Source organism: Pseudophryne corroboree, chromosome 10, assembly GCF_028390025.1.
Source record: "Pseudophryne corroboree isolate aPseCor3 chromosome 10, aPseCor3.hap2, whole genome shotgun sequence".
NCBI classification, from domain to species: Eukaryota; Metazoa; Chordata; class Amphibia; order Anura; family Myobatrachidae; genus Pseudophryne; species Pseudophryne corroboree.
This window is the reverse complement of record NC_086453.1, coordinates 143,676,622-143,697,037: the sequence shown is the minus strand read 5'-3', so window position 1 is coordinate 143,697,037 and position 20,416 is coordinate 143,676,622. Positions and strand designations below refer to the sequence as shown.

The window sequence follows — 20,416 nt, the reverse complement described above, 5'->3', positions numbered from 1 at the left end:
GCAGAAAGGGCAATATCAAATAAAGAAACCAACAGGAAAGTAGGTTATAGATTTAGGAACAGACCGTGTTTTGCACAGGCTGCTCCTTGTCTGCTCGTTCATCATCTTTTTGTTCAGTACACTGAGCAGTATCCACAGGCTTCCCCAGTGTCTTCTCTGCTTCTTTGAGATCAGTGAGCGTGACACCCTAAATAGAGAGCAGAATATATAAGACGACAACTATAAGCCACCAATGATTCAGGATCACCGGGAATAACTAGGAAACGGACAGAAAATGTCAGTGTTAGGAACAGCATTTTACCTGAGTAGATCGCCTTGACTGCCTCATAAGTCGAGACCGAGCTTTTCTCTGAGACTCTGATTCTTCATCACGGACTGGCGTCTGATAGGACCTGTTTAAAGTAGTATCAGCAATATAAATACTAGACTTGAAATTGGTCTATTTCAGGGTTATTAGGTTCACATTATTTCACTGTTATGATGCTCAGTTGTACTTCATATTATGTATCCATTAATTCACCCAACGCTTATTAATGTAGTAATAATTTTCTACTAAAGACTCACAGAACTGTGTACCGGCACATACTCCGGCCAGACCTTTCTCTCCCGCAACAGCAGGGGGAGGAGCATGGCTGGCTCAAGTTAAGAGCATGGCACGAAACGTTTACCCTTGCGAGTCCGCTTCAGGCAGATTACTATTCCCAACAGATGACCACATGGAAAATAAAACTGCCAGCCCACGACCTTGTCCCTCCCCCCCTGCCATTGCAGGTGACCTGGTTGTGACGCCAGAGGTCCTTTAGCCAACCTGGATCTAGCATCTATCCTAAGCAGATATGTCAGGACTTTAAACACCAGTTAAAGTGAAAATACAGCCTATGAAGATAAGAGCGGGGCTACTGCACATAAATGTCACTAGTCTATGTAATAAATAAATACAAAAACCTGATAAATGATTTACTGTTCCTTTATCATCTATTAAAATATCTTGAATATGCAAAGCTGTTATTATTTTAGTATGCAAGTAGTACAGATACTGTCAATATGGTACAAGAAAAAAATTGATTATTTTACAAAAGCTAAAAATTAGTCCTGTAGTGCTAGCTTGTCCAAAGAGCAGGGCAGGTGCGGCCCTCCAAGGTGCAAGTGAGTGAGCTCAACAGCTAATGGACAACAATGTTTGAATAATATCATATTTTCCTGCTATATTGTATTATTTGCTTATTAATGTCTATGCACCCATTACACATGATGCCAATTTAAAATTGCAAGCCTGTGATCTAGACCCAAGGTCTGAATAAACAAGCATTCAAGAAAAAAAGAAAAAAAAAAAGTACATTATTCTTTATTTTTTTTTTATAAAGCAAAGCTGGAAATTCTGCATATAAGGCCAAACAGTCGAATGCCATGTCATCAGGTGGGTAGTACAGATTGTCTATTTCGATGAACAAATCTGGGCAAAATCTAGTTGCAAAAAATTACCAATGGTCCCCCTTTTTAAGTGCAGCTCCTACCCAGGATCTCTGACATACTTTAATGTGCAAAAATAATTTGGTAAGTTACCATAAAGGAGCGCAAAACGATTATAAAATAACAATTTTAAATAAACATGCATAAAACATACAGCAAAAATCTTAAATTATCCACGCAGTAATTAGTATCAACAGGAGACTATCTTTATATATTTATTGGACAAACACTACAGATAAGAAGATAACAGGACTTTGGAATAAATGTTATAGCCTCCAAGTTGCCAGAGGTATAGGACTTTGTGAAAGTCTGGCCCTTTTTTTTTTAAAGCAGCAATCATTTACAAGGCAAAACAAACCTGGTTTTGTCTTGTAAGGGATTGTTGCTTTAGAAAAAATAGGCAGATTCGCAAAAAGTCCATACCTCCAGCAACTTGGAGGCTATTACATTTAGCCCTTTAAATCTAACATTGAAATACAGTAATCCTACTCTGCTTGTGTTCCCGACAAGAGACCTAACACCACAGAGGATGCTGGGGGGAGAAGTTGGTGGGCATGCAGGTGAGAGGTGTCTTACCTTCGCTTATCTTTGGGGTCAGGACTGGAGCTTGTGTTGGAAGACGAGGTGGAGGAAGTGGCAGTCATGCTGGACGTGTTTGTGTGCAATTGTGTGGTGGGGACCATATCAAGTCTCATCTGTAGTCCACCTTCTATGTCTCTATTGAGATGAGCGAAGTAGACATTGTTTTTTTATTTCTTAAAAAGGGATTGTTAGCAAACCTCATTATTTGAGACTTTACAATCCATTTTCAGAAATGAACACAAATTTAGAAGTTAGTACAGCTTAAAAAGAGAAATGGTTTGAGTAAATTTGAGAAATCCTATGAAAAAAATAAATATATAAGACTGGAAATAAAGTGTGGCGTGCTCTGTGGGTTCTACGAACATGATCATGGGACTGGCGACCGGTAATACTCACTCTTTCTTAGTATCTTGTAGAGGATCTGCCTCTGACAGGCTGGAAATCCTTCTACTTGGAGTTGGCAGAACACGAGCCAAACATGGCTCCTTATTCTAAGAAGAAATAGAAACCAAAATCAGTGTATTAAAAACACAGTCCACAGAATCTGAAGGCAACATCAACCTCTACAACAGGCCAAAAAGCCATTTAGGAGGCATGCCACATTTCATATAAATCATAAAATGCATTCTTTATACTGTACAGTATTGTCATATTACAGAATGGTAATTTAGCTCAGAATTACATTTTCTACTGTTGCTAAACCTTATAATGAGCATGATCCTTTAGTTTTCTTATGTGAAACTCAAATTAGATACGCAAGTATAATTCAGGGAAAATGTTCTGAAAGAGAAGTTTCTGCAATCCCAAAAATAAATTAAATAAACCTCAATATAGGAATCAACTGGCTAAACTGATCATCTGTACTTTCAGAAGTAATGTAAAGTAGCAGTATGTTCTAACCCATCAATTGTAGAAACCCAGCTAAATAATTAAAAAAGAAAAAGAATGGCCATATTCGGCAATTGCTGAATAAGCTTTAGTGGAAGGAAAAGGGGAAAAAATAAGATTTTACTTACCGATAAATCTATTTCTCGGAGTCCGTAGTGGATGCTGGGGTTCCTGAAAGGACCATGGGGGATAGCGGCTCCGCAGGAGACAGGGCACAAAAAGTAAAGCTTTTCCAGATCAGGTGGTGTGCACTGGCTCCTCCCCCTATGACCCTCCTCCAGACTCCAGTTAGGTACTGTGCCCGGACGAGCGTACACAATCGTCCTAGTGGATGCTGGGGTTCCTGAAAGGACCATGGGGATTATACCAAAGCTCCCAAACGGGCGGGAGAGTGCGGATGACTCTGCAGCACCGAATGAGAGAACTCCAGGTCCTCCTTAGCCAGAGTATCAAATTTGTAAAATTTTACAAACGTGTTCTCCCCTGACCACGTAGCTGCTCGGCAAAGTTGTAATGCCGAGACCCCTCGGGCAGCCGCCCAAGATGAGCCCACCTTCCTTGTGGAGTGGGCCTTTACAGATTTAGGCTGTGGCAGGCCTGCCACAGAATGTGCAAGTTGGATTGTGCTACAGATCCAACGAGCAATCGTCTGCTTAGACGCAGGAGCACCCATCTTGTTGGGTGCATACAATATAAACAACGAGTCAGATTTTCTGACTCCAGCTGTCCTTGCAATATATATTTTTAATGCTCTGACAACGTCCAGTAACTTGGAGTCCTCCAAGTCACTTGTAGCCGCAGGCACTACAATAGGCTGGTTCAGATGAAATGCTGACACCACCTTAGGGAGAAAATGCGGACGAGTCCGCAGTTCTGCCCTGTCCGAATGGAAAATCAGATATGGGCTTTTGTAAGATAAAGCTGCCAGTTCTGACACTCTCCTGGCCGAAGCCAGGGCTAGAAGCATGGTCACTTTCCATGTGAGATATTTCAAATCCACCTTCTTTAGTGGTTCAAACCAATGAGATTTTAGAAAGTCCAAAACCACATTGAGATCCCACGGTGCCACTGGAGGCACCACAGGAGGCTGTATATGTAGCACTCCCTTAACAAAGGTCTGGACTTCAGGGACTGAAGCCAATTCTTTTTGAAAGAAAAATCGACAGGGCCGAAATTTGAACCTTAATAGATCCCAATTTGAGACCCATAGACAATCCTGATTGCAGGAAATGTAGGAATCGACCCAGTTGAAATTCCTCCGATCTTCGCACCACGCAACATATTTTCGCCAAATTCGGTGATAATGTTGCACGGTTACTTCCTTCCTTGCTTTAATCAAAGTAGGAATGACTTCTTCCGGCATGCCTTTTTCCTTTAGGATCCGGCGTTCAACCGCCATGCCGTCAAACGCAGCCGCGGTAAGTCTTGAAACAGACAGGGACCCTGCTGAAGCAAGTCCCTCCTTAGAGGTAGAGGCCACGGATCTTCCGTGATCATCTCTTGAAGTTCCGGGTACCAAGTCCTTCTTGGCCAATCCGGAACCACTAGTATCGTCCTTACGCCTCTTTGCCGTATAATTCTCAATACTTTTGGTATGAGAGGCAGAGGAGGAAACACATACACCGACTGGTACACCCAAGGCGTTACCAGCGCGTCCACAGCTATTGCCTGCGGATCTCTTGACCTGGCGCAATACCTGTCCAGTTTTTTGTTGAGGCGAGACGCCATCATGTCCACCATTGGTCTTTCCCAACGGGTTACCAGCAAGTGGAAGACTTCTGGATGAAGTCCCCACTCTCCCGGGTGAAGATCGTGTCTGCTGAGGAAGTCTGCTTCCCAGTTGTCCACTCCCGGGATGAACACTGCTGACAGTGCTATCACATGATTCTCTGCCCAGCGAAGAATCCTTGCAGCTTCTGCCATTGCACTCCTGCTTCTTGTGCCGCCCTGTCTGTTCACATGGGCGACTGCCGTGATGTTGTCCGACTGGATCAACACCGGTTTTCCCTGAAGCAGAGGTTCTGCCTGGCTTAGAGCATTGTATATTGCTCTTAGTTCCAGAATGTTTATGTGAAGAGACGTTTCCAGGCTCGTCCATACTCCCTGGAAGTTTCTTCCTTGTGTGACTGCTCCCCAGCCTCTCAGGCTGGCGTCCGTGGTCACCAGGATCCAATCCTGTATGCCGAATCTGCGGCCCTCCAATAGATGAGCACTCTGCAACCACCACAGAAGAGACACCCTTGTCCTTGGAGACAGGGTTATCCGCAGGTGCATCTGAAGATGCGACCCTGACCATTTGTCCAACAGATCCCTTTGGAAAATTCTAGCGTGGAATCTGCCGAATGGAATTGCTTCGTAAGAAGCCACCATTTTTCCCAGGACTCTTGTGCATTGATGTACAGACACCTTTCCTGGTTTTAGGAGGTTCCTGACAAGCTCGGATAACTCCTTGGCTTTTTCCTCCGGGAGAAAAACCTTTTTCTGAACCGTGTCCAGAATCATCCCTAGGAACAGCAGACGAGTTGTCGGCATTAACTGGGATTTTGGAATATTCAGAATCCACCCGTGCTGTTTTAGCACTTCTTGCGACAGTGCTAATCCCATCTCTAGCTGTTCTCTGGACCTTGCCCTTATTAGGAGATCGTCCAAGTATGGGATAATTAATATGCCTTTTCTTCGAAGAAGAATCATCATCTCGGCCATTACCTTTGTAAAGACCCGAGGTGCCGTGGACAATCCGAACGGCAGCGTCTGAAACTGATAGTGACAGTTTTGTACAACGAACCTGAGGTACCCCTGGTGTGAGGGGTAAATTGGAACGTGGAGATACGCATCCTTGATGTCCAAGGATACCATAAAGTCCCCCTCTTCCAGGTTCGCTATCACTGCTCTGAGTGACTCCATCTTGAACTTGAACTTCTTTATGTACAGGTTCAAGGACTTCAGATTTAGAATAGGCCTTACCGAGCCATCCGGCTTCGGTACCACAAAAAGAGTGGAATAATACCCCTTCCCTTGTTGTAGAAGAGGTACCTTGACTATCACCTGCTGAGAGTACAGCTTGTGAATGGCTTCCAAAACCGTCTCCCTTTCGGAGGGGGACGTTGGTAAAGCAGACTTCAGGAAACGGCGAGGTGGATCTGTCTCTAATTCCAACCTGTACCCCTGAGATATTATCTGCAGGATCCAGGGATCTACCTGCGAGTGAGCCCACTGCGCGCTGTAATTTTTGAGACGACCACCCACCGTCCCCGAGTCCGCTTGAGAAGCCCCAGCGTCATGCTGAGGCTTTTGTAGAAGCCGGGGAAGGCTTCTGTTCCTGGGAAGGAGCTGCCTGTTGCTGTCTCTTCCCTCGACCTCTGCCTCGTGGCAGATATGAATAGCCCTTTGCTCTCTTATTTTTAAAGGAACGAAAGGGCTGCGGTTGAAAAGTCGGTGCCTTTTTCTGTTGGGGAGTGACTTGAGGTAGAAAGGTGGATTTCCCGGCTGTAGCCGTGGCCACCAAATCTGATAGACCGACTCCAAATAACTCCTCCCCTTTATACGGCAAAACTTCCATATGTCGTTTTGAATCCGCATCGCCTGTCCACTGTCGCGTCCATAAAGCTCTTCTGGCCGAAATGGACATAGCACTTACCCGTGATGCCAGTGTGCAGATATCCCTCTGTGCATCACGCATATAAAGAAATGCATCCTTTATTTGTTCTAACGACAGTAAAATATTGTCCCTGTCCAGGGTATCAATATTTTCAATCAGGGACTCTGACCAAACTACCCCAGCACTGCACATCCAGGCAGTCGCTATAGCTGGTCGTAGTATAACACCTGCATGTGTGTATATACTTTTTTGGATATTTTCCATCCTCCTATCTGATGGATCTTTAAGTGCGGCCGTCTCAGGAGAGGGTAACGCCACTTGTTTAGATAAGCGTGTTAGCGCCTTGTCCACCCTAGGAGGTGTTTCCCAGCGCTCCCTAACCTCTGGCGGGAAAGGGTATAATGCCAATAATTTCTTTGAAATTATCAGCTTTTTATCAGGGGCAACCCACGCTTCATTACACACGTCATTTAATTCTTCTGATTCAGGAAAAACTATAGGTAGTTTTTTCACACCCCACATAATACCCTGTTTAGTGGTACCTGTAGTATCAGCTAAATGTAACGCCTCCTTCATTGCCAAAATCATATAACGTGTGGCCCTACTGGAAAATACGGTTGATTCGTCACCGTCACCACTGGAGTCAGTGCCTGTGTCTGGGTCTGTGTCGACCGACTGAGGCAAAGGGCGTTTCACAGCCCCTGACGGTGTTTGAGTCGCCTGGACAGGCACTAATTGATTGTCCGGCCGTCTCATGTCGTCAAACGACTGCTTTAGCGTGTTGACACTATCCCGTAGTTCCATAAATAAAGGCATCCATTCTGGTGTCGACTCCCTAGGGGGTGACATCCTCATATTTGGCAATTGCTCCGCCTCCACACCAATATCGTCCTCATACATGTCGACACACACGTACCGACACACAGCAGACACACAGGGAATGCTCCTAACGAAGACAGGACCCACTAGCCCTTTGGGGAGACAGAGGGAGAGTTTGCCAGCACACACCAAAAGCGCTATATATAACAGGGATAGCCTTATAATAAGTGCTCCCTTATAGCTGCTTTATATATATCAAAATATCGCCATAAATTTGCCCCCCCTCTCTGTTTTACCCTGTTTCTGTAGTGCAGTGCAGGGGAGAGACCTGGGAGCCGTCCTGACCAGCGGAGCTGTGAGAGGAAATGGCGCCGTGTGCTGAGGAGATAGGCCCCGCCCCTTTTCCGGCGGGCTCGTCTCCCGCTATTTAGTGAATCCAGGCAGGGGTTAAATATCTCCATATAGCCTCTGGGGGCTATATGTGAGGTATTTTTAGCCTTTATATAGGTTACATTTGCCTCCCAGGGCGCCCCCCCCCAGCGCCCTGCACCCTCAGTGACTGCGTGTGAAGTGTGCTGAGAGGAAAATGGCGCACAGCTGCAGTGCTGTGCGCTACCTTTAGAAGACTGCAGGAGTCTTCAGCCGCCGATTCTGGACCTCTTCTGACTTCAGCATCTGCAAGGGGGCCGGCGGCGCGGCTCCGGTGACCATCCAGGCTGTACCTGTGATCGTCCCTCTGGAGCTGATGTCCAGTAGCCAAGAAGCCAATCCATCCTGCACGCAGGTGAGTTCACTTCTTCTCCCCTCAGTCCCTCGTTGCAGTGATCCTGTTGCCAGCAGGACTCACTGTAAAATAAAAAACCTAAGCTAAACTTTTTCTAAGCAGCTCTTTAGGAGAGCCACCTAGATTGCACCCTTCTCGGCCGGGCACAAAAATCTAACTGGAGTCTGGAGGAGGGTCATAGGGGGAGGAGCCAGTGCACACCACCTGATCTGGAAAAGCTGTACTTTTTGTGCCCTGTCTCCTGCGGAGCCGCTATCCCCCATGGTCCTTTCAGGAACCCCAGCATCCACTAGGACGATAGAGAAAGGAGAAAGGAGGAGAAAGCAACATATCAATTCACTGTTTCATTAGAATAGCCTGAGTATATTAGGACGAAGGAGACAGGTAAAAGGAGGAAGAGGAATAAGGGAGGAAGAGTGGGAGAAGAGGGAAGAAAATAAAAGGAGGAATAGAAAGAAGGAGGGCGGGAAACAAGGAAGAATATCTTTAAAACGGGACAACCACTACAAAAGAAAAAACTTGGCATTACTTACAATATACCATTTCACTGTTTCATTAGATTTACATTTATAGTGTGCTAGTCATGAAGAAAGCTTTCAGTAGCAATCTATACTTTTTGCTGGACAACAACTCGTAGCTACAGTATAGGAATAATGAAATGAAAATGGCAGATGGATCTGAACTGGAAGAGAGACACGACAATCCATTCACTGGTTATCAGCATAACAGATGTCTTTTAGCAGTTCCAAATGTCCATGGGGATAGAATCTCTGTAGTATAATGTGCTTACTGTATCTGACATTCCTCATGATGGAAAGCATCTTTAAAAATGTAGGATTAACCAACAATTTATAATGTTTTGGTCTGTAAAAGCAATGGAGCTGACTGATGAGAGGGTCATCAATATATGCCAAACTCACTGTTGTGCAATTCAGAGATCCCATGGCCTTGCCAACCTGTGGATCTCCAACTGTTGTGAGACTACTATTCTCAACATACCCTCCCACCGATCAGCTGGTAAAGCATGATGAGAATTGTAGTTTCACAACAGCTGGAGAATAACAGGTTGGCCAGGCCTGACCTAGTGAGAAAAATAAGAATCCTTCCACATCTCTCAAGTACTGGCAGCTTCAAGTTCTTAACTGGTTCACACCAATTTGCTGGCAAATTCTGCATAGATTTTATACTATGACCTTTAACTTCTAAAACACCACAAAAGAATGACATAAAACACTGTAAAAGGAAACATAGAATTTGTCGGCAGATAAGAACCACTTGGTCCATCTAGTCTGCCCCTTTTTTTTTTACATTATTTTTTATCTCTAACCTTATTTGATCCTTATTTCTTTGTAAGGATGTCCTTATGTCTATCCCATGCATGTTTAAATTGCTCTACTGTCTTAGCCTCTACCACCTCTGATGGGAGGCTATTCCACTTGTCCACTACAGTTTCTGGAACAGAGCATAAGTGCAATACATCATGCAGATGCTAAGAGCATGAAGTGGGAGGGGTCACTTCCTGATCATGTACCCAATGCATGGTTAGTGGTCAAAAGGCACTCAATGAATGGTTATGCTGCAAAAAAATAAAAATAAGATTTTACTCACCGGTAAAACTATTTCTCGTAGTTCGTAGTGGATGCTGGGGACTCCGTAAGGACCATGGGGAATAGACGGGCACTGCAGGAGACTGGGCACTCTAAAGAAAGATTTAGTACTATCTGGTGTGCACTGGCTCCTCCCTCTATGCCCCTCCTCCAGACCTCAGTTAAGGAAACTGTGCCCGGAAGAGCAGACATTATAAGGAAAGGATTTTGGAATCCCGGGTAAGACTCATACCAGTCACACCAATCACACCGTATAACTTGTGATACACTTATCCAGTCAACAGTATGAACAACAGGGCATCAAAAATGGATGCCAACATAACATAATCCTTTATTAAGCAATAACTATATACACGTATTGCAGAAAGTCCGCACTTGGGACGGGCGCCCAGCATCCACTACAAACTACGAGAAATAGATTTACCGGTGTGTAAAATCTTATTTTCTCTGACGTCCTAGTGGATGCTGGGGACTCCGTAAGGACCATGGGGAATATACCAAAGCTCCCAAACGGGCGGGAGAGTGCGGATGACTCTGCAGCACCGAATGGGCAAACTCAAGGTCCTCCTCAGCCAGGGTATCAAACTTGTAGAATTTTGCAAATGTGTTTGAACCCGACTAAGTAGCAGCTCGGCAAAGCTGTAATGCCGAGACCCCTCGGGCAGCCACCCAAGAAGAGCCCACCTTCCTTGTGGAATGGGCTTTCACTGATTTTGGATGCGGAAATCCAGCCGCAGAATGAGCCTGCTGAATCATGTTACAGATCCAGCGGGCAACGGTTTGCTTTGAAGCAGGAGCACCCAACTTGTTGGGGGCATATAGGATAAACAGCGAGTCAGTTTTCCTGACTCCAGCCGTTCTGGCTACATAAATCTTCAAAGCCCTGACTACATCTAGTAACCTGTAATCCTCCAAGTCACGAGTAGCCTCAGGCACTACAATAGGTTGGTTCAAATGAAAAGATGACACCACCTTTGGCAGAAATTGGGGACGAGTCCGCAATTCTGCCCTGTCCATATGAAAAACCAGATAGGGGCTTTTACATGACAAAGCCGCCAATTCTGACACACACCTAGCCGAAGCTAATGCCAATAGCATGACCACCTTCCACGTGAGATACTTTAGATCCACGGTCTTAAGTGGTTCAAACCAGTGGGATTTTAGGAAACCCAACACCACGCTGAGATCCCAAGGTGCCACTGGTGGCACAAAAGGGGGGTGAATATGCAGCACTCCCTTAACAAACGTCTGAACTTCAGGAAGAGACGCCAGTTCCTTATGAAAGAAAATGGATAGGGCCGAAATCTGGACCTTTATGGATCCCAACTTCAAGCCCATAGTCACTCCAGACTGTAGAAAGTGCAGAAATCTGCCCAGTTGGAATTCCTCTGTAGGGGCCTTCCTGGCCTCACACCAAGCAACATATTTTCGCCATATGCGGTGATAATGCTTTGCTGTCACGTCCCTCCTAGCCTTTGTCAGCGTAGGAATAACTTCCTCCGGAATGCCTTTTTCCGCTAGGGTCGGCGTTCAACCGCCATGCCGTCAAACGCAGCCGCGGCAAGTCTTGGAACAGGCAGGGCCCCTGTTGCAACAGGTCCTGTCTGAGAGGCAGAAGCCATGGGTCCTCTGTGAGCATTTCTTGCAGTTCCGGGTACCAAGGCCTTCTTGGCCAATCTGGAACAATGAGTATTGTTCTCACTCCTCTTCTTCTTACGATTCTCAGCACCTTGCGTATGAGAGGAAGAGGAGGAAACGCATACACCGACTGGAACACCCACGGTGTTACCAGGGCATCCACAGCTATCGCCTGAGGGTCTCTTGACCTGGCACAATACCGTTGTAGCTTTTTGTTGAGACGGGACGCCATCATGTCTACCTGTGGCAGTTCCCATCGATTTGTAATCTGAATGAAGACTTCGTGATGAAGTCCCCACTCTCCCGGGTGAAGGTCGTGCCTGCTGAGGAAGTCTGCTTCCCAGTTGTCCACCCCCGGAATGAACACTGCTGACAGTGCTTGCACGTGATTCTCCGCCCACTGAAGAATCCTGGTGGCTTCCGCCATCGCGACTCTGCTTCTTGTGCCGCCCTGGCGGTTTACATGAGCCACCGCTGTGATGTTGTCTGACTGAATCAGCACCGGTTGGTTGCGAAGCAGGGGCTCCGCTTGACTCAGGGCGTTGAATATGGCCCTTAGTTCCAGGATATTTATGTGCAGACAAGCCTCCTGACTTGACCACAACCCTTGGAAGTTTCTTCCCCGAGTGACTGCCCCCCACCCTCGGAGGCTCGCATCCGTGGTCACCAGGACCCAGTCCTGTATGCCGTATCTGCGGCCCTCGAGAAGGTGAGCACTCTGTAGCCACCACAGAAGAGACACCCTGGCCCTGGGGGACAGGGTGATCAGCCGATGCATCTGAAGATGCGATCCGGACCATTTGTCCAACAGATCCCATTGAAAGATCCTCGCATGGAACCTGCCGAAGGGAATGGCTTCGTATGATGCCACCATCTTTCCCAGGACTCGCGTGCAGTGATGCACCGACACCTGTTTCGGTTTTAAGAGGTCTCTGACTAGAGTCACAAGCTCTTGAGCCTTCTCCGTCGGGCAAAACACCTTCTTCTGGTCTGTGTCCAGAATCATGCCCAGAAAGGGCAGACGCGTCGTAGGAATCAGCTGCGACTTTGGGATATTCAGAATCCAGCCATGCCGTTGCAACACTTCCTGTGAGTGCGCTACGCTGATCTGCAACTGCTCCCTCGACCTCGCCTTTATGAGGAGATCGTCCAAGTATGGGATAACTGTGACTCCTTGCTTTCTCAGGATCACCATCATTCCTGCCATTACCTTGGTAAATATTCTTGGTGCCGTGGAGAGCCCAAACGGCAACGTCTGGAATTGGTAATGACAGTCCTGTACCACAAATCTGAGGTACTCCTGATAAATGGGGACATGCAAGTAAGTATCCTTGATGTCCAGAGACACCATAAAATCCCCCTCTTCCAGGCTTGCAATGACCGCTCTGAGCGATTCCATTTTGAACTTGAATCTTTTCAGATAAATGTTCAGGGACTTTAAATTTAATATAGGTCTGACCGAACCGTCCGGTTTCGGTACCACAAACATTGTGGAATAGTATCCCTTTCCCTGTTGAAGAAGGGGAACCTTTACCACCACCTGCTGGAGAAATAGCTTGTGAATTGCCGCTACCACTACTTCCCTTTCTATGGGGGAACCTGGCAGGGCCGATTTTAGGTAACGTTGAGGGGGCATCACCTCGAATTCCAGCTTGTATCCCTGAGACACAATCTGTATGGCCCAGGGATCCACCTGTGAGCGAACCCACTGGTGGCTGAAATGTCGGAGACGCGCCCCCACCGCTCCTGGCTCCACCCGTGGAGCCCCAGCGTCATGCGGTGGATTTAGTGGAAGCCGGGGAGGACTTCTGTTCCTGGGAACTAGCTGTAAGGTGCAGCTTTTTTCCTCTACCCCTGCCTCTAGCAAGAAAGGAAACACCTCTGACCTTCTTGCTTCTTTGTGCGCGAAAGGACTGCATTTGGTAATACGGTGCTTTCTTAGGTTGTGAGGGAATATATGGCAAAAAGTTTGACTTCCCAGCAGTAGCTGTGGAAACCAGGTCCGAGAGACCGTCCCCAAACAATTCCTCACCCTTGTAAGGTAACACCTCCATGTGTTTTTTGGAGTCAGCATCACCTGTCCACTGCCGAGTCCACAGGACCCTCCTGGCAGAAATTGACATTGCATTAATTCTAGATCCCAGTAGGCAAATGTCCCTCTGGGCATCCCTCATATATAGGACAGGGTCTTTTATATGCCCCAGGGTCAGCATAATGGTATCCCTGTCCAAGGTATCCATTTCCTCAGACAGATTATCTGTCCACGCTGCTACAGCACTACACATCCATGCCGACGCAATTGCCGGCCTAAGTAGAGTACCTGAATGTGTATAAACAGATTTCAGGATACTTTCCTGCTTTCTATCTGCAGGATCCTTTAGGGTGGCCGTATCCTGCGACGGCAGGGCCACCTTCTTAGATAAGCGTGTGAGAGCTTTATCTACCCTAGGGGAGGATTCCCAGCGCACCCTGTCCTCTGGCGGGAAAGGGTACGCCATAAGTAACCTTTTGGAAATCAGGACTTTCTTATCGGGGGAATCCCACGCTCTTTCACATAACTCATTCAACTCATGTGAAGGGGGAAAAGTCACCTCTTGCTTTTTCTCCCCATACATATAAACCCTCTTGTCAGGGACAGGGTTTACCTCTGATATGTGTAAAACATCTTTCATCGCTATAATCATGTAACGTATAGCTTTTGTAATTTTCGGTTGCAATTTTGCATCATTGTCATCGACACTGGAGTCAGAATCCTTGTCGACATCTGTGTCAACCATTTTGGATAGTGGGCGCTTTTGAGACCCAGAGGGCCTCTGCGCTGAAGGATCAGGCATGGGTTGAGACCCTGACTGGCCCGAGGTATCAGCTTTATCCAACCTTTTATGTAAGGAGTTTACATTATCATTTAACACCTTACACATATCCATCCAATCAGGTGTCGGCACCGTCGGCGGCGACACGTCAGTCAACTGCACTTGCTCTGCCTCCACATAGCCCTCTTCGTCAAACATGTCGACACACGCGTACCGACACACCACACACACAGGGGAAGCTCTAAATGAGGACAGGACCCCCACAAGGCCTTTTGGAGAGACAGAGAGAGAGTATGCCAGCACACACCCCAGCGCTATATAACCCAGGGATTACACAGTAACTTAGTGTTTACCCAGTAGCTGCTGTATTATGATTAATGCGCCTAAATTTATGTGCCCCCCCTCTCTTTTTTACCCTTCTACCGTGATTCTGCAGGGGAGAGCCTGGGGAGCTTCCTCTCAACGGAGCTGTGGAAGGAAAATGGCGCTGGTGAGTGCTGAGGAAGAAGGCCCGCCCCTTCAGCGGCGGGCTTCTGTCCCGCGATTTTTTGTAAAATAAATGGCGGGGGCTCATACATATAACAGTGTCCCACTGTCTATATGCAGCTTTCGCCAGGAGGTATCAATTGCTGCCCAGGGCGCCCCCCCCCCCCCTGCGCCCTACAGTGACCGGAGTGTGTGGGTTAGTGTGGGCGCAATGGCGCACAGCTGCAGTGCTGTGCGCTACCTCATGTGAAGACAGGAGTCTTCTGCCGCCGATTTCGATGTCTTCTCCGCTTCTGCCGGCTTCTGTCTTCTGGCTATGCGAGGGGGACGGCGGCGCGGCTCCGGGAACGGACGACAAGGTCGGGTCCTGTGTTCGATCCCTCTGGAGCTAATGGTGTCCAGTAGCCTAAGAAGCGCAACCTAGCCGCAGTTAGTAGGTTTGCTTCTCTCCCCTCAGTCCCACGTAGCAGAGAGTCTGTTGCCAGCAGAAGCTCTCTGAAAATAAAAAAACCTAACTAAAATACTTTCTTATTAGCAAGCTCAGGAGAGCTCACTAAAAGCACCCAAGCTCTGTCCGGGCACATATTCTAACAGAGGTTTGGAGGAGGGGCATAGAGGGAGGAGCCAGTGCACACCAGATAGTACTAAATCTTTCTTTAGAGTGCCCAGTCTCCTGCGGAGCCTGTCTATTCCCCATGGTCCTTACAGAGTCCCCAGCATCCACTAGGACGTCAGAGAAATAAATGAAAATAATGCAATTTATGTACAGGCCTATTTACCATTCTTAAAATACGAATGAATATCGTGAGGAGTTTATGTTGGTGGGAGCTGAATATAAATAAATACATCCACACTGGCCTACACATGCATACTTAACCAGTCATCTGAGCATTACTGAGGTAGGAGGCACTTTATCACAAGTTCTTTGTGAATGGATAGACTTCATTCTCAAATATTGGTTTAGCCTACAAAAAGGCTGCATCCACTCTGTAGGTAACCAGTACACTGAAGAAGGAAAGTAGGGAAGGCACAGAGCACTTCTGTGAATAGGGGTACAATAACTCACCAGATCAACTACAGCACACAAATAGATTTGCCATTCTAAAAGCAGGCTTCATACTAAAGATGCTGTCACACAGGTAACTACTAATACCACTATACTAATACTAGCTATTTAATAAACCCTACCACTGCTGAGCTTGCTTCCTGCTGACTGGAGAACGGTATGCTTAATGCAGCTGTTCCACTGCTCACTGCGGCTCCAGCTACATTGCTCTTCCACTTCTCCATTAATGCCCAAATGTCTGATTTCAGAGACCGCTAAATAGAGAACAACTGTGTAACCAATACTGACCATTACATACAATAAATGACTATCAATAGAAGTTTCTAAAGCATATTAAATGTTAATTTCAATTTGGCTTCCACAATATATTTTTTTCCTTTTTAATAAACAGAATTTTTGTACTTATGGATGAATCCTTTCTGCTGAATTCCATGGAGGACAGGTTGTGGCGCAAGGAGCTGGGCACTTACTACATAAGTGTGATTCTCCTGGAGATGCACGGGACAGCTACACAAATTCAAACATACTTCTCCAAGAATACCAAGATTTTAGTGGGCCTTAAGTTATAGGGTAAGGCATTGATACTAAGCAATTAAGTTTTCATATAACAATTTCTTAACAGACCAGCTTAAAGGGAAAATAAAAAATAAAAAATGTAAAAGCGTGTGACGCACGCGACTCATAGAAAATATTTTCTACCTTAACAGAATGTAAAGAATAATTGTTAAGTGTGAAAGGGTACATGCTTGTAAAATGCTTTTTATTTAAATATACTTCAGAGATGGCTTTGGTAGAAATTAAACAACTGTGAAATGTTATGACTTTTTAAACCTTGTGATGCATGGGACAGCTGGAAGTGATGCAAGGGACTTGTGTGAATGATTATGTGTTTTCCTGTTTTGAAAGCGGGTTATAGCATTTTGGACAGTGGCGGAACTTGCGCTGGTGCATTACACCGATGCATGACGCTGGAAAGGGGCCCACAGACACCAGCAATACTCATTGTCACACTGACTCACTGTATGCCACTGTGCTGCCCACTGCCAGAACTCAATGTAGCCGCTGCCTGCCCTGAATACGGAGATTGACAGCGGTCCGGGCGTCTTGCTGGAGGGGGAAGAGGGGCCATTCTCTTCCTTCTCCTCTCTGCACTTTGGTCTAGAAGCAGTGTGACATTATTCACTGCTGCTATGTGCCACCGGACTTGTCAGACTTTTCGAATTTGTTTTAGCACTAAAGAAATGGAGAAAAATACAGTTAGATATTTTATCCAGACAATTTATGACAATATTCATCCAAGCTCTGAAGAAAATAAGAACTTCAAAGTGATTTGGACAGATGAACCGATTTTAGAGTTTAAGAACAGATATATGGTTTTATTTTTGATAGAACGCTGTGAAAAATACAGCAAGGTGTTTCACTGGAAGTATTTTGCCACCTCACATGGCAAGGGTATGGTTTATGGCATAGGAGGAAGATCCAAATTAATTGTGAGGCAAACAGAGCAAAAAGCTATTGTGCGATCTGCCTACGATTTTGCAGAACTTGTAAAGTCATTGATGCCAGCCACAAGAGTCTTAAACATTATTGAAAAAGACATTCCACGTAATGATGAGATCTGGAAAAATGCAACAAGTATTCCAGGAAAATCACAGTGGATTACATCAAGGTTCGTAAACTGTAGGTTTTGCCATGGCCTTCACAATCTCCTGACCTCAACGTAATTGAAAATCTATGGATAGACCTTAAAAGAGCAGTGCGTCACAGACAGCCCAGGAATCTCAAAGAACTGGAAGACTTTTGTAAGGAAGAATGGGCGAAGATACCTCAAACAAGAATTGAAAGACTCTTGGCTGGCTACAAAAAGTGTTTACAAGCTGTGATACTTGCCAAAGGGGGCAGTACAAGGTATTAACTGTGCAGGGTGCCCAAACTTTTGCAGACGCCATTTTTTGTTTTCTGTTCTTTTGAAAGTGTAAATAATGGAAATAAAATCAAACTTTTTTTGACATGTTATAAGAATGTCTAATCTGTAATTTGATGCCTTTTGGAGATTTTCAATCTTTCCTTGGCTTTTTGCACATTAAAATTAATTTTTGCCTGGGGTGCCCAAACTTTCAATCCCCACTGTATATTTCTATTATACGAGAGGCAGTACTATATATTTCTAGCCTTGCCTCCAGAGTGCAAAGAAAAGGAACCATGCTGTGCGGCCACACCCCTAGTGTAATGTAGCCACTCCTCCTAGTGTCATGTGGTCATGCGCCATCATGACACGTGACCACACCCATTTTTCGTCAAAGTCGGTATAACTAAAAAAAAAAAATTCTACTTGTACCACTGCCCAGGACATTTTAAAAAAGATACAGCCTCCAGAAGTTGCGAATGCAAGAGAGTTACTACATCCCAGATTTAGTTTGATTTGTGTGATGCACAAGACTCTAAGTTTTATCCATTTTACAGCAAATAAAAACAATTATCTTAATTTGTTCATGGATTTTATAGTTACCTATCCAGACTACAAAGATGAGCTGTGGTGGTTTTGTTTTTGTGATGATTATTAGTACAGTATGAAAATGTTGCCTTTTACAGTGATGCACGGGACGGAGCTGCTTCGCATATTTACATGTTAATATTTCTGTGCATATTTAAGCTATATGACAGACTTCACAATTTATTTGAAAATACCGCATACTGGGTAGAGTTAACAAAGAAAAGGTACTTCCAAACAGTTACAATTTACAGAACAGTGGGCTTTGAAAATGTTGTTATAATTGGAAATTGTTTTTTCTGATTTGGAACTTCTACATTGGTGTAATGAAAAACCTAAATCTAAAATGCAGCTTACAGGTAAATTGAAGTAGTTTCTTATACTTTGGAATGTGTATATTTAATAAATATAAACAAACTTCTGGTTAGGGAAACTTTATTTTTGGTACTTTATGTTCACTTTCTGGAGAATCGCTCATAAGTGTGTGCGCTATATAAAGAACTGGTAATAAGTAAATGCACAAGGGAGGCCATCCAGTGTCCACCATGGAAATCCAAGAAAAGGATTTACAGGTTGAGTATCCCTTATCCAAAATGCTTGGGACCAGAGGTAATTTGGATATCAGATTTTTCCATATTTTGGAATAATTAGATACCATAATGAGATATCATGGTGATGGGACCTAAATCTAAGCACAGAATGCATTTATGTTTCATATATACCTTATACACACAGCCTGAAGGTAATTTTAGCCAATATTTTTTATAACTTTGTGCATTAAACAAAGTGTGTGTACATACACATAATTCATTTATGTTTCATATACACCTTATACACACAGCCTGAAGGTCATTTAACACAATATTATTAATAACTTTGTGTATTAAACAAAGTTTGTGTACATTGAGCCATCAAAAAACAAAGGTTTCACTATCTCACTCTCACTCAAAAAAGTCTGTATTTCGGAATATTCCGTATTTCGGAATATATGGATATGGGATACTCAACCTGTAATAGTAAGTACAAAAATCCTGCTCTCGCTTCCTACCAATGAAGGGTGTGGGGCACCTGAGACAACAGGGACATACCAAAGCTGTCATCTAGGAACCGTACCCTCTTGTGCTGCGCACAAAACCTTTCGTTCAAAACTTTCTGGAAGCAAAGGTGTCAAAATAGCAGTGTTGGCTTGTTTTACCCACCTTGGTTTAAACCAAATTATTTATTTTATTTTTATAACAACCACCACTCTGTTTTTTTATTATGCTGTATAGGCATGGCACCATGACTTATTAAAAAAAGCCTATTACACTAAAAAAATAAAAAAAATGGTGTTTTTATTCAAAATGTTTAATGCCAGTGACATGCCCAGTGCTTATGCTTAACTCCTCCTTTTTGTGTGCGTGTGTTTCTCTGAAAAGTGCTGTTGCATTTTCCACTTTGTATTACTATTCAGATTTATTCAATTATAAGAAGACTAATGCTTAACATGAACTTGTTGTGCTTCTTTTAAATTTCATCTATGAGTGTACTTTGTATGTATTAATATGTTTAGTCTATCTAAATATATTCAGATGTAACAGGAATAATAAGCTGTAAAAAAATGGTTTTAATGAAATATGTAAAATAAATCAAAGCTTAATAAAGTTATTAAAGATAGAAAGCATTAAAACATGGTTGATCGAGGTTTCTAATACACTATTCACATTTTTGTTCCATGAAATCTATAATTAAAAAACCCCCCCAAAAAACAACTTCTTTTTCAACCCTGCAAAATAGTAATGGTAACATTTTGCAAACGTGTGCGTGGAAGAATGAGCCCTGCAAAGCTAATCATTCATTGAAACAGAATATAATATAATTAGTCATTAACTACTCCCTGCTTCTTCATCCAGCGTCGGGATTTGGACTCCTTCAGCAGCTGTGTGTTTAAGTATGTGTAAGTATATGTGAGAATGTGCATTTGTGTGTATGTCACCCCCACACCCCACCATTTTGTTACACCCCCCCTCCCGCAGCAGCAGCTGGGAGAACTACGTTTCCCAGTAGCCGCCTCCCCTGACAGCAGCACCCTGGCAAGAGCAAAGACGGAGGGGAGACCACCGTGAGCCGCGGAGATCACAGGACCGGCAAGTATAGTTCTTTTTCTTGCATCACAAGGTTTTCACAACTAAAGA

At 44.7% G+C, this 20,416-nt stretch overlaps 1 protein-coding gene across 6 annotated transcripts in view; it reads right to left on the bottom strand.

The window, feature by feature from the left end:
• PPP1R12C (protein phosphatase 1 regulatory subunit 12C) overlaps positions 1-20,416 on the bottom strand; it is a 404,850-nt gene that overhangs the window by 52,091 nt on the left and 332,343 nt on the right. For 3 of the 6 annotated variants that reach the window (XM_063942835.1, XM_063942838.1, XM_063942840.1), the window contains 5 exons: positions 15,874-16,005; positions 2,449-2,543; positions 2,047-2,187; positions 302-392; positions 65-187 (listed from right to left, as the gene is read on the bottom strand). In XM_063942835.1, the coding sequence (XP_063798905.1) occupies positions 65-187; positions 302-392; positions 2,047-2,187; positions 2,449-2,543; positions 15,874-16,005 (582 nt within the window). The remainder of the gene's footprint in view (positions 1-64; positions 188-301; positions 393-2,046; positions 2,188-2,448; positions 2,544-15,873; positions 16,006-20,416) is intronic. The other 3 variants (XM_063942837.1, XM_063942839.1, XM_063942836.1) reach the window with 2 other exon arrangements.